The following is a 13,132-nucleotide window of genomic DNA, read 5'->3' on the forward strand; positions in this document are numbered from 1 at the left end:
TTCTTCTCCTCACCTCCTTATTTCTCACTCTATCCAGCCTAGTAACCCCCATCATACTTCTCAGACACCTCATCTCAAACACATTCAAACTCCTTCTCTTTTCTTCTCTTATGTTCCATGTTTCTGCCCCATACAGTGCTGTTGGCACAATCACAATAAATAAATGAAATATTAATTTTGTAATTTATAATACATCAACATAATATACATTTTTAGTGACAGAAATCAACAAAAAGGTTGCCATATGTTGATATACTAGCAACAACTTGGATCTCAGCAAGCTTCAAGATGCCATGTTTTTGTTTGTTGCAGAAGATGAACTAATGGAATCCTAATAAACTGGTATAGTCTAGTCTGATGGCCTCAAGGGATGCTAAATACAAACCCCATAAGAAGTTAGGTTAGGTTATTATACTAGACCAATTTATTGGACTTCCCTTAGTTTATCTGTCAACAAACAGAAACATGGCATCTCAAAGTTTGCCAATGTCCAAGTTGTAGTTAGTGTATCACTTTTAGCAACTTTTTTCTTATTGATTTTTACTACTAAAAATGTATATTACATTGATGTATGACAATTTTACAAAATAAATTTTCTATTGACATTTTGTTTAGATGTGCACTTCTTGAGATTTTACTGTGGCAATAGAACCCAAGATATATTTTTTTAAGGAAATATGTATTAAGAAGAAATCATTGGAAACTATTAAGAGCAATATTGAGCTATGAAAATGATAGATTTAATGAACAAGTCTTTGGAGAGTATAGTAGTGGGAAATGTTTATTTTTGGGGCTAATATCTAAACCTAGGAAATAACCTTATGTGATGGAGTGATGTGGCAACAATGTGGACCCTTGGGGTTCCATTCAGCTGTGCCCAAAGGCTCATGTTAAAATACCCATATTATAGCACAGCTGCATTCAGGTCACTATCTAATTCCAAAATAATGTCTATAGAGAATAGGGTTGTCCACAAAAATGAATTAACAGAATCATTAAAATTCTCAGTTTAGAAGAATGAGTTGAACAAGCTAATATAAAGGAGTTTAAGTTTGTATTTCTTTTCAGAGTTAATTCACTGTGGTGTGAGATTGAAAGGAAATGAATCTCTACAGGATGCAGGCATTACATCAGGAGCTGTCATTCATTGTCTGCCTAAAAAAGGTGAAGTATTTTCATGTTTATGTATTAAATGATTATGATGCAACAAGAACAATATCTGTAGTTGTAAGCATTGAAACTATAGACTTCCATGGTTGACTTAAATTCAGATGCAGTAGTAAGGTGAATTTAAAAGGTAAGAGCCTAGAAGAAGGGGAAAGCATTAATTTTGTGGCAATGAGGTGGAGGTAAATTGTAGAGTAAAAGAGGCAAGAAGAAAGCTGTTGTGAGAAATAAGTATTTGGGATGAATGCAAAGAGAATGGGGAAGTGAGTGTGCTCACAGCACTGTATGGAATCCTCGAGATATAAGGGACTTTGAAAGGAAGAGCCTAAACATCTTTGAGATGAAGTGGTGTAAACATTATGAAAGTGGGTAGAATGAAAAATTTGGGGATGAGATAGAGCAGAGGTGGAGGGAGAGCTGTCAGCTAGGTAGATCAAAGTGCTGCGATGGTTTAAGCATATGGCCGAATGAGTGAGGAAAGGTAATTTAAAAAATATATATAGAAAGCAGAAATGGAGGGAGTGAACTTGAGATAAAAACCAAGAATGAGATGGATGAATAGGTTGAAGGGCCATTGTAGGTCAATTTTTATTCAGTTTGTATTTAGCTTATGGATGCTTGTGAACTTTACCTCTTCATATGGCTACTGTATTGAAACAACTGGAAGGAATTACAGAGTTGCTAGTGAGAGGAATGTCTGTTGAGAAAGGAAGAGATTACAAAATATATTAGTGATTGTAAGTGGATAAAGAAATGACAAGGCCAGAAGGGATGTTCTTATCTGCTTCATAAATTTTTCAAGCGGATGAAAGGTGGGTTGCCATAAAATAAAGCCAGGCTCTGCTGTGGTCTATGGAAGTTTTGTATCTCACTGCAATGCCTTTCACTCAAGCAATGTGGAAGGGGACTTGGATGACCCTTCATCCATGAGGTACTAAGATGGAAGTGGGCAATACAATGGTTTTAGATGGATGTGTGCTAGGTAAATACATTGACATGGCCACACCACTTATAAGAGGGGGGAAGTTATTTGTTATGTATGTACATTCCTTTCAAACTCTGCTAAGTGGCTCAATCTATCAATTAACTCAGCTACAAGGAGACAGTCATCCACAAACAACAACTACCTCCCCCCAAAAACACACACACACTCTCTCTCTCTCTCTCTCTCTCACACTCTCTCTCTCTCTCTCTCTCTCTCTCTCTCTCTCTCTCTCTCTCTCTCTCTCTCTCTCTCTCTCTCTCTCTCTCTCTCTCTCTCTCTCTCTCTCTCTCTTCTCTCTCTCTTCTCTCTCTCTTCTCTCTCTCTTCTCTCTCTTCTCTCTTCTCTCTCTCTCTTCTCTCTCTCCTCTCTCTTTCTCTCTCTTCTTTCTCTCTCTTCTTTCTCTCTTCTCTCTTTCTTCTCTCTCTTCTCTCTTTCTCTTCTCTCTTTCTCTTCTCTCTTTCTCTTCTCTCTTTCTCTTCTCTCTTTCTCTTCTCTCTTTCTCTTCTCTCTTTCTCTTCTCTCTTTCTCTTCTCTCTTTCTCTTCTCTTTCTCTTCTCTCTTTCTCTTCTCTCTTTCTCTTCTCTCTTTCTCTTCTCTTTCTCTTCTCTCTCTCTCTCTCTCTTCTCTCTCTCTCTCTCTCTCTCTCTCTCTCTCTCTCTCTCTCTCTCTCTCTCTCTCTCTCTCTATTTATATAATAACTAAAAATGTGTGGAAATGGCCTCCCCTAGTACTTCACTTCACAATAATTTTTTATTTTTTTTCCTCCATGTTCTTTTTTTTCTGTGTTTATTCTGTTGAAGATGTTTGAATTCTCACTTTCATGTGAGAAGGCACAGTATTAGTATGATTGGGAAATCTTGCACAAATTTATTATTTTTTGTGTAATTTTTTATTGCAGATCAGTTGAAGTTTTTATCTTGTAATATATGGAACCCTGTACTTATTTATTTTTCCATTATTATAGGAAACCAAACTACTCCTGTCCCAGTACCAGTAGGAATTAGTGAAGTGCAGCAGCTTCTTTTGTCTCTTCGCACTCTTGTGGGTAATGCACAATTCAGACCATTGATTCAGGTTAGTGTAACTATGTTTCTAGCATGTGTATAGCCAATGGAGGACTATGCTTGATCTAAGTTAATGTGATTAAGAAATAAAAGATGACATACAAACAAGTCAGAAGGATTGAGAATGAAAAACTGGGTGCACTAAACATTTGTAGAACATCGGCATTCAGAAGCAAAAAATCCCTGCATAGAGTAGCAGATGAAAACAAGAGGTACATGATTCTATGCAAGAGCCCTTCAACCCATCCTTACATCACATCATACAAGCACTGCCCACCAAATGCAACATGAAAGCAACTCCACCAACATTCTACCCAAACATTCACAACAGGTTACCAATAATAGCCCACAACACTTCCATATAGAAACATGTACACACATATCACAAAACAAAATTTTCTTGATAGACTGCCAAACACCATACTTCAGAAATATACCCAACAGAGAAATAGCTCAAGACAAGCAAGAGTTAAACTGGCAGCACCTTCAGTTTGGTAACAGTCTTGTGCTGAAACTGTACCAACACAGAATTAGTTTGGTAACAGACACCATTTAATCAATCAGTCTTTTGCTCTATATCAGTGTTTCTCAACCTTTTACCCATGCATAACTTTTAAAATAAATTGCATGTCTCAAGGAACTCCTGCACAAAAAAAAGACACATATACCATATCTTTCTCATTTTATTTTCATTGTAATAATAGGTTAGATATGATTATGTCTATATTACATTATTACAATAACCTTTTGAAAAGGTTTCGTGGAACCCTGGTTGAGAAACGCTGCACTGCACTAGATCTTTCTTGGAGACCTACATCTCTTGGGTAATTATCAACAACTACCAGATTGACCCATAACTGATTCAAGGAAGAAATATTGTGCTTTTGATTTGGTGGAGGGCTGTTAGATGTGTTCATTGTATTCTGTGTGATGATTGCATCTGGAGCAGTTTGTTTCTGTGGCCAGGCCCATTCTTTGTTGGCACTGTTTTGGTGCTGGATGGTATTCTGAATAGTTGTCCCAGTGCAGTTCTTGTCTATCCTTGGAGGAACCACCCTATGGAGCTAACATCAGGGAGAGGTTTGATGGAGTATGAAGGGCAGCAGTTGGTACTGAAGTGCTTTTTTGTGATCTGAGTTTGAATGTGTTTTTGTATGGATGCATTGTGTGGTGCAATTGGAAGGTTGTAGATGTCTGTGTGGTTTCTTTGTTACATTTATTTGGTTGTGCTTATTTGATGTAACAAGGTGGTTAAGTAGGTGCAACCATGAATTGGATGCAAGAGGCTGAACTACTGTCTGAGAGATGACAGGAAACCAGTGGATGAATCCACCCCTCTACCTGAAGCTACCCAGTTGCAAGGTGTTGCATCATCCCCTCCTCTATAAGGAGGTGAGGCCCTGAGGGGTTGGTACTTAGTCACTGCTTTGAGCTCAGAAACAGACACTAATAGATCTAGATGGAACTACTACACATTATACTACACTGTCCTTCATTCACGTGTTAAACAAAATCACTTGACTAAGAGAATTATGGATTAGATATTGGTTGTTCTAATTTTTTTGAAGAACATGGGTGTTTACAAGAAAGATCCAATGCAGTGGATTAAGTGATAGACTAGATGTTGATTATTCATAAGTTCATAGCACTTAAATTTACAGGAATATTGTGCACATGATTGTTGTCACATGTTTTAAATACTAACTTGGAGTAATTGTATCATGTACAGAAGCTGAAAACCCCTGAGATGGTAGAAAAGGTGATGGCAGCTTGTCCTGAAGTGCAACGTGATCCAATGGCTCTTGCTCTGATGCAAGACCCTGAATTAGTCTTGGGACTTGTTAATCCAGACCACTTGTCTGAGTAAGCAACTGAAAAGTGTTTTGATGAATTAAAGACTTTGGCTTAAAAGATGTAAAATTAAGTTTTATTTTCTTGAATATATGTGTGTATACATACCAAAAGCCCTTTTCCCCTTATATGTGGTGAATGAGTCAAGGCATATACTGATCCAGAACCCATTTGTTCCCACCCCATTATAGCACTTCATGGTTGAAGGGCCATCCTGACTCCTGCCACACTGCTTGGGTAGGAAGCAGTGAAGTTACATGGTGCTTTCACTGCAGGGCCTAGCAACCACAGCTTATGTATTCCTTCACTTTATAATATGTCAATCTCCCCACCCCCATCCACTAGAAAAATAAAATAGAATAAAAAGCAAGCAAGAAGAACATCTCTTTTGGGTCGTGACAAATTTTCATCCCTCATAACCACTCTCCAATTACTCCTATCTTTTGTACTCTCCCATCCTCTCCAATTATCATTATTATTGATATATTTTCAGGGTTGTTGAAGAGCATCCGGCAGTAGCTCAGGTGATCCACCATGTGTGTGGCTTATTGTCCAGTCACGGATCCTCACAACGCTCTCACCATGTGTCCTACTCTATGGATGCCTTGTCAGATGATGAACAGATGGAAGAAGTGAGTGAATTTGGCAACTTGTTAAAGCCTGTATGTCTTGATGTTCAACAGTTGTAGTTTACAAAGAATTCATTCATGTATTCCTTGCTTATTTTAAGAAGCAATTAAAAGGATGGAGTCTGTACCCATCGTGGGCTGTTTATGTTCATACATACATGTATGATTTGTTTATTTATAATTTGTGTATTTACTTATTTAATTATTTTTAGGGAGGAGAATGGCAAGCAGGCTCAGCAAGTGGCAGTAATAGCAGCCTACCTCCCATAACACCTGCACAACTTGCGGCTGCTCTGGCCTCTGCAGCTGGTATGACTTTATTTTAATGTGCACTGTTCCCCTCTTATATTCAAATAGATGTTTAAAGTGTTTAATAAGTATGGTAGGGATTAAAAGAATGCATAGAATGAGGAATGTAGAGGGGAGATGGAGAGCAGGAGTGGAAAAGGATCTGGCAGTTAGGGTTGATCAGAGGTGTTGAGATGGTTTGAACCCGATTCACTTCCACACATTTCTCATCTTCACAGTTTCTTTCACTTCAATCTATTACCTAGCTTGGCCTCTTCTTGTCTTCCAGTGGTACTCTTTAACATTGTCACACATGTAAAGAGTATTTAGCACAGTGGAATATATACCAAAGGGTCTTTTCCTCTGTATAAGGTAGGGTGGCCAAATTAAAATATACAGTACTCCCATCCAAAACCTGCATATCTTGCATCCTTTCTCACAACATCATGGATGAAGAATCATCCCTGTCCTGTGGTACACTGCTCAGGTCAAAAGCACAAAAGAAATGCAGTGATACACATATTCATAAATTAACCAAATATTTTTACCAGCAATTTTTTTTTTTTTTTTTTTATTGGGCAAGAATTGTAGTGCAGAGAAAATGGTAAAGATGTTTAGAAAATGTGCTGATGATAGTAAACACATTGTGTAAGAAGAGAGACAAGTTTATGTGGGAAAGGGTGGCAGAGAGAGCATTAATGGACTATGTAGTGGTACTGGAAGGGAGGATTGGAAGAATTCTGGACAATGTTTTCAGGGGAGAGAGCAAGGAATTGTTAGATCTGTGGGAAGGAAATTGAGAGTGGAAGAAAAGTGGAGGAAGAAAATTGAGTGAGTTAGAGAAATGTTGAAGGTGAACAAATCCAGGTAGAAAGAAAAAGAGAAAGAATACCAGGAAAAGCTGAGAGGATGATACAAAAGAAGAGGAAGAATGGATATGTGTCAAGGAGGAATTATGCAAGGATGGGAGGAAACTGAAGGAGAGGTAGTGAGTGGAGGGACAAAGAAGTAAAAGCAGTGACGGAAGAAAAGACGTGAACCTTTTAGGATTGGTTACAAAGCAGAGCTAGGGAACCACTTCAGAGGTACAGAAAAAAAGAGAGGGAAGCAGGGAGGCACCCACTCCTTTCCATGCATCACAACCATCGTCCAAATACAACCTTTCTCCATTCACCCCTATCTTCTGTGGGTGGGGATGAAATGGGTGGGATTGGAATTATACTTTTTAACTTTGATTACTTCCCTTGTAAAGGGGAAAAAAGCCTTTTGTAGAAGTATGTATGTATCTATATCTGTATACCAATGGTGTTTTCCCCCTTGTAAGGGAGATAGCCAAGTCAAAAGGCAAATGTCCACTCCCACCCATTCTCCCCCCCCTCATCTTAGCTCCTCATGGATGAAGGGATATCCCTTTATCCCTTCCACGACTCCGGGTAAGAAGCAATGCAGGGTAGTGTTAATGCTTGTGTTAACTGTTGGAGAAAATAAATGAAGTTGATAAAGAGAGCTCTTGGGCCCAGTCTGGTGACTGAATGTCATGCACTTCTAAATGGAATTGAGGAAGTTGACAAGGTTTGAAGATGGGTAACAGGGAGATGACTCTGTGACATCCATCTTGCAGGACCTCCTGTCATCAGTTCCTCCTTATTGAGCAGTGAGATGGAGCACTTCCACAATAGGGACCAAAAGTCAAAGGCCATTGCTTCAATATATGACAACCCTCCTAAGTATGTAATTAGTGTAATATACACAAAGGTAATGTACCTTGTTTTCCAGATGCAAAAAAGGCCATTTGGATGCATACATACATACATATACCAAGGCTTTTTCCCCCTTCCAAGGGAGGTAGCCAAAAAGGGAAAGGCATAAAAACACTCCCACCCATTTCATCCCTAGATACACTCCACACCCCTCCCACCCTCCCTCTCATCTGAGATGCATTTGGATGCATAACATTGAATATTTATTTTTGTAGGGAATGGTAGCAGCACCAGTAGCAGCAGTCGGACTAGTCGAAATAGCGGAACCTCTCTTGCATCCACATCAGCTCCTCCAGCCCCGTCAGCTTCAGATGAAGGACCCATCACAGCCCAGATGTTTAGCCAGGCTCTTCAAAATGCCCTTGCAGCTTCTAGTCGTGTAAGGCTTCGTGTTACTTGTTATCTGAGAAATGAAGTCTAATATATATATATATACATATATATATATATATACATATACACACACAGATATATACATTTTCAGATACTGAATGGTCCCCAGTACATAGATTTTTCATCTTGTCAACTACAATAAAATTGTGGTTAAAAAGGTGAAGAAAAAAATATATATACATACATGCCAAACACATCACACCTCCCTTCCCTTTAGGCTGTATTGTCTGGAGTCCACATTCATAACTGAAGCTTCATACGTACATATACCACTGCCTTTTTTCCCTTTATAAGGGAGGTAGCCAAAGTCAAAAGGCATAATTCCATCCCCACCCATTTCACCAACTGTTCCTCCCTCTCACTTTTCATGGCTCCTCCTGGATGACAGGCCATCCCTATATCTCACCCATTGCCCTGGGTCAGAAGCAATGTAGCAAGACACAGCACATCCACAGCAAGGCTGCTTCATTTAATTGCCAACCCACCCCCCTCCTCATACAGAAAAATAGAAGACAGAAATCCCTTTGGGCTGTCAAAATATAATTCATGTAACCACTCCCTAACCCTCCCCCCCCATCCATTGCCTACTCTCTTCCATGAATCAAATCATCATCCATATACATTGGTGTTTACCTCACCACCCTTCCAGTCATCCATATACAACCATTCTCCACTCACCCCTATCTTCTGTCTTCTCTCTTCTTTCCTCAACCGACATCTCCCTATTTCTCAGTGCCCCTTTTACCTCATACCATCTGGGGTATTGGCTGCTTGTTATTGTGGCAAAGTAGCATGCAGTTGATACTTTAGGGTCTATATGGGGCACCCCTATGGACCAGAGCCACACATCATTTTGTCTATGATAGAGGAAAACTCTGTTCATAGAGAAATGATGACACTTTTATACTACGACTGTCCCTCCGTTATGCTGTCCCCCAACCCCTTGTTACTGTCCTGTACCATTTCTCTGAGTATTCTTTTTCTGTGGTGGGGGAAAAGAATACTGCCACCAAGTATTCCCACTTGGATCGTAAGAGGCGAGAAGAAAGGGACGGGGATTGGGACTAGGCATCCTTCTCCTTGTAGCCCCACAGGGGACATTCCTAAACGAAAAAAAAAAAGGCATAAGAGGGTCTGGGAGTTTTCGGACCAGCACCCTAAGGTTGGGGTCTTTTAATGTGCGTGGATGTGGTACAGATTAGAGTAAAAGGGAAGAGATAGGTAGTATGTTTGTGAGAAGAAAGATGGATGTGTTGGCTTTGAGTGAAACTAAGTTGAAGGGGAAGGGTGAGTGTAAGTGGGAGGTTATCAGGAGTGAAGAAAGGGCGAAGGAGGGAAGGGGTGGCTATTCTAGTAAGTGAAGAGATAGGTAAATGGGTAGTGGAGTGGAAGGAGCTTTCCTCAAGAATAATGTGGATGAAGGTGAAACTGGGAAAGGAGATGTGGGTCTTTGTAATTGCATATGGGCCTGGCAGTGAGAAGAGTGTAGAAGAAAGGGAGGCCTTTTGGATAGAGTTAAATGAGTGCATAGCGGATTTAGGGAGAAATGTCAACGTAATAGTACTGGGAGACCTTAACCCCTTCCATACGGTGCCGCCTACATAGGTGGCATGAGGAGCAAGTGGATACGCGAGGCTGCCACATCAGCATCTTGATTATATTTATTGTAGTCGCCCCTGTGTTTTTACATTCTTTCAAATGTGCCCTGAATCCCATTCTCTGTGGTTTTCAAAATTAGCGGGTGAAAGAGAGAACGATCAATATAAGCGGTGACTATATTTTATGATGCGAGTATTATTACAACACGTCGTACGGCTGGCATTGGCTGCTGCCTGCGAGATTTAAGTCCCGTACTGAAGTGGTTAATGCTAGGGTAGGAAATGGTCCAATCGATGGAGTGGTTGGGAAATGTGGAGTTCCAGGAAAGAATCATAGTGGAGAGTTGATGGTGGAAATGTGTCTAGAAAGAGAGTTGATGATAGCAAATACAGTGTTTCGGAATAAAGTCAAGCATAAGTACACATGGGAGAGGGTGGTGGAGGGAAGGGTGGTAGATAGAGCGCTAATGGATTATGTAGTGGTAAATAGGAAGAGTTAAGGATGTACATATGCTAAGGGGAGAGGGTGGGGGAATATCAGATCATTTTTTGGTGGAAGGTAAGTTGAGAGTGGAGAATAGATGGAGAAAGAGGAAAGGGACAAAAGGTAGGGAGGTTCTTAGAGTGAACTCTTTGAATGAAAAGGAGGAGGAGTACGGAAAGAAGCTGAAGGAGGAGTGGGAGGGAGTAAAGGATAGAGTAGAGCTGGGTGTGGAGGAGGAATGGGGATGGTTCAAGGAGGGAGTCATAAAGTGTGCAAGGATGGTGTGTGGAACAAGAAGGACAGGGGGAAATAGAAGAAAGGGTAGTGAATGGTGGGATGAGGAAACAAAGAAGGTTGTAGAAGAGAAGAAGCGAGCTTTCACAGATTGGTTACAAAATAGGACGAGGGAGTCATATGAGAGGTACAAAAAAGAAAAGAGAAGTAAAGCAAAAGGTAAAGGATGCAAAGAGGAGAGCAGATGTGAAATGGGGTAAGAGTATGACAGAAAATTTTGAAAGTAATAAAAAGATGTTTTGGAAAGAAATTAAGAGAGGAAGAGGAGGCGAATCAAGTAGAGAAGAAAAGGTCAAAGGTGCAGATGGAGAGATGATAATGGAAGAGAAGGCAGTAAGGGGAAGATGGGCAGAATAGTTTAGGGAGTTGCTAAATGTGAAGGAGGATAGGGAGGGAAAGATAGCTGCAGTGGGGAATGTGAAGAAAATGAGAGTGATGAGTGAGGAGAATGGAGGAGAAATAAGGAAGGATGAGGTGAAGGCAGTTGTTAAGATGATGAAAGCAGGTAAGGCACGTGGTCTGGATGGATGCCATGCAGAATGTCTGAAAAAGGGAGGTACAGTGATGGTGGACTGGCTGGTGAGGTTATTTAATGTTTGCTGGAGGAGTGCCTGTATAGTTCCTCTTTACAAGGGAAAAGGGGACAAGTGTGAATGTGTGCTGTGTCTTGCGACACTGCTTCTGACCCAGGGCAGTGGACAAGGTTCAGGGATGACCCGTCATCCAGGAGGTGCTCAGATAAGAGGGAGGGTGGAGGGGTGTGGAGTGTATTCAGGGATGGAATGGGTGGAAATGTTTTTATGCCTTTCCCTTTTTGGCTGCCTCACTTGTAAGGGGGAAAAAGCCTTGGTATATGTAAGTATCCCTCTCATCCTCAGCTGCCCCTTCCTGCTCACTCTGTCCACCTCTACCTTCCACAATTCTTTTACTAATCTTGATGTTTCATAATAAATGGATTACTATTCATTTCCAGACTGCCAGTTCAACACCATTTATGGGAACTTCACAAGCAAGTGGCGGCTCAGGAGCAACGGCTGCTTCAATTCCAAACTTGGACGAATCCCTCCAACTGATGCGAGAAATGGGCATCCCAGATGAGGAACTGAGTAAGCAGGCCCTGCAGGCAACAAACGGAGATGTGCAGGCTGCAGTCAATCTTATTTTTGCACAATGGATGGCAGATGATGATAATATGTAGGCCTCTCATTTACATTTAAAATTAAAAGGGCAGTCCTTTTGTGTAAAGGATTACATATTGAATAATAAATACTCTTTGCTTTTCTCAAGATGTTTTTGTTGTGATTTAAGATAGATGAATATTGGAGATGACATAGTTAATATGTTACTGGATCTTGTTTTCTAAGAAGTTTTGTTCCTTACCAGGTCTTGAATGTCCATTTTGGTATGATACCCTTCCCCTAAACACATGACACACCCATAAATGCACACACACACACACACACACATACATACATACATATATGCAAAGTAGACCACTTGGAAAAAGAAACTAATGAAGCAGTGTGCTTTCGTATATTACATCTTCACTTTTTGCACTGAAGATGTTTCTTTCTCCAAGTGGTCTACTTTGCATAAGTGAACACACATACCCATGTTCTTATTAGCACACATATGTATATATATACATATCTACCCCTACTTATACACCGTTACCTTCATAGCAAAGTGGCTAGGTATAGGAGAAAACATCACTCCCAGACACAACCGGCACAGCTATCGTTTCCTATATACTTTTTATCTTCTGTATACCAATGTGCACTTTCTTACCTTCTGACAACTCATGAACAATCTCCTTCAGTTCCTGTCTATATACCAAAAAGGAGTCTTCCCCTTAAGAGAGTTAACCAGCCAAGGCATGCATCCACCTCATCCATTTATATTGCTCCTTGAGGATGATCCCCACCCCCACCCCCGAGCCTTGGGCTGGGTCAAAAGTAATGTAGCAGTTCCCAGTTGTCAGTAAAGGAATTTTCTTCCTGCTCCATGTAGCAACTCTCAATCAGCCTCATGACCATTTTTGGATACCATGGTTACTTTTCAAAGTGATACATGAACTGTCAGAGTTTTCCCTCCAACAAACCTTGTAAACTACTTCTGTTTATCATCCATTGTCACCTCATTTTTCTTCAGCTTCACTCCACTACTTCTAAGTTTTTCTCTTGTTTCTTTCATCACTCCCTCCATGTTAAGGTTAAATAGTTAGAATCAAGGACCTCTTGGTAACCAGGTTATCAGAATGGTACTCCCTTGGTTCATCCCACATGCCTTTCTCTTAGCAAAGCACTAATCATGACACACGGAATACGTGGATGGTATTCTTGCATTGAACTGTCATTTAGAATAATTTCTTATTGTATTAGAAATATGTTTTAGTGGTGCTTGTGTGCATGTGATCCTTCAGTGGTTGAGGTTTCATCCTGTTCAGCCTCATTTCTGGGCGGTGGACAGGTGAGCCTGCATTCTCGCCTGTCTCGATAGTGTTCCATGCAATTTTAATATTCAAATGCTGAGGATGGAATGCCAGTTTTCAGTGTGCTAAACTTCTAATTATTTGTAATACAGTTATCCTTATTTTTTATATAGTTTTTACATGACAAA

The 13,132-nt window shown here is 40.3% G+C and overlaps 1 protein-coding gene across 1 annotated transcript in view; it reads left to right on the forward strand.

Annotated features, from left to right (window-relative positions):
* The window catches only part of LOC143028740 (ubiquitin-like protein 7), a 15,537-nt gene extending 2,915 nt beyond the window's left edge, over nt 1–12,622 (forward strand). The window contains exons 2-8 of the mRNA XM_076191110.1: nt 1,069–1,164; nt 3,117–3,226; nt 4,946–5,079; nt 5,561–5,699; nt 5,909–6,005; nt 7,960–8,123; nt 11,487–12,622. Coding sequence (XP_076047225.1) covers nt 1,069–1,164; nt 3,117–3,226; nt 4,946–5,079; nt 5,561–5,699; nt 5,909–6,005; nt 7,960–8,123; nt 11,487–11,711 — 965 coding nt within the window. The 3' untranslated portion in view covers nt 11,712–12,622. The remainder of the gene's footprint in view (nt 1–1,068; nt 1,165–3,116; nt 3,227–4,945; nt 5,080–5,560; nt 5,700–5,908; nt 6,006–7,959; nt 8,124–11,486) is intronic.
* The last annotated feature ends 510 nt before the right edge of the window (nt 12,623–13,132 follow it).

Source organism: Oratosquilla oratoria, chromosome 10, assembly GCF_046742065.1.
Source record: "Oratosquilla oratoria isolate Oo_2021 chromosome 10, ASM4674206v1, whole genome shotgun sequence".
NCBI classification, from domain to species: domain Eukaryota; kingdom Metazoa; phylum Arthropoda; class Malacostraca; order Stomatopoda; family Squillidae; genus Oratosquilla; species Oratosquilla oratoria.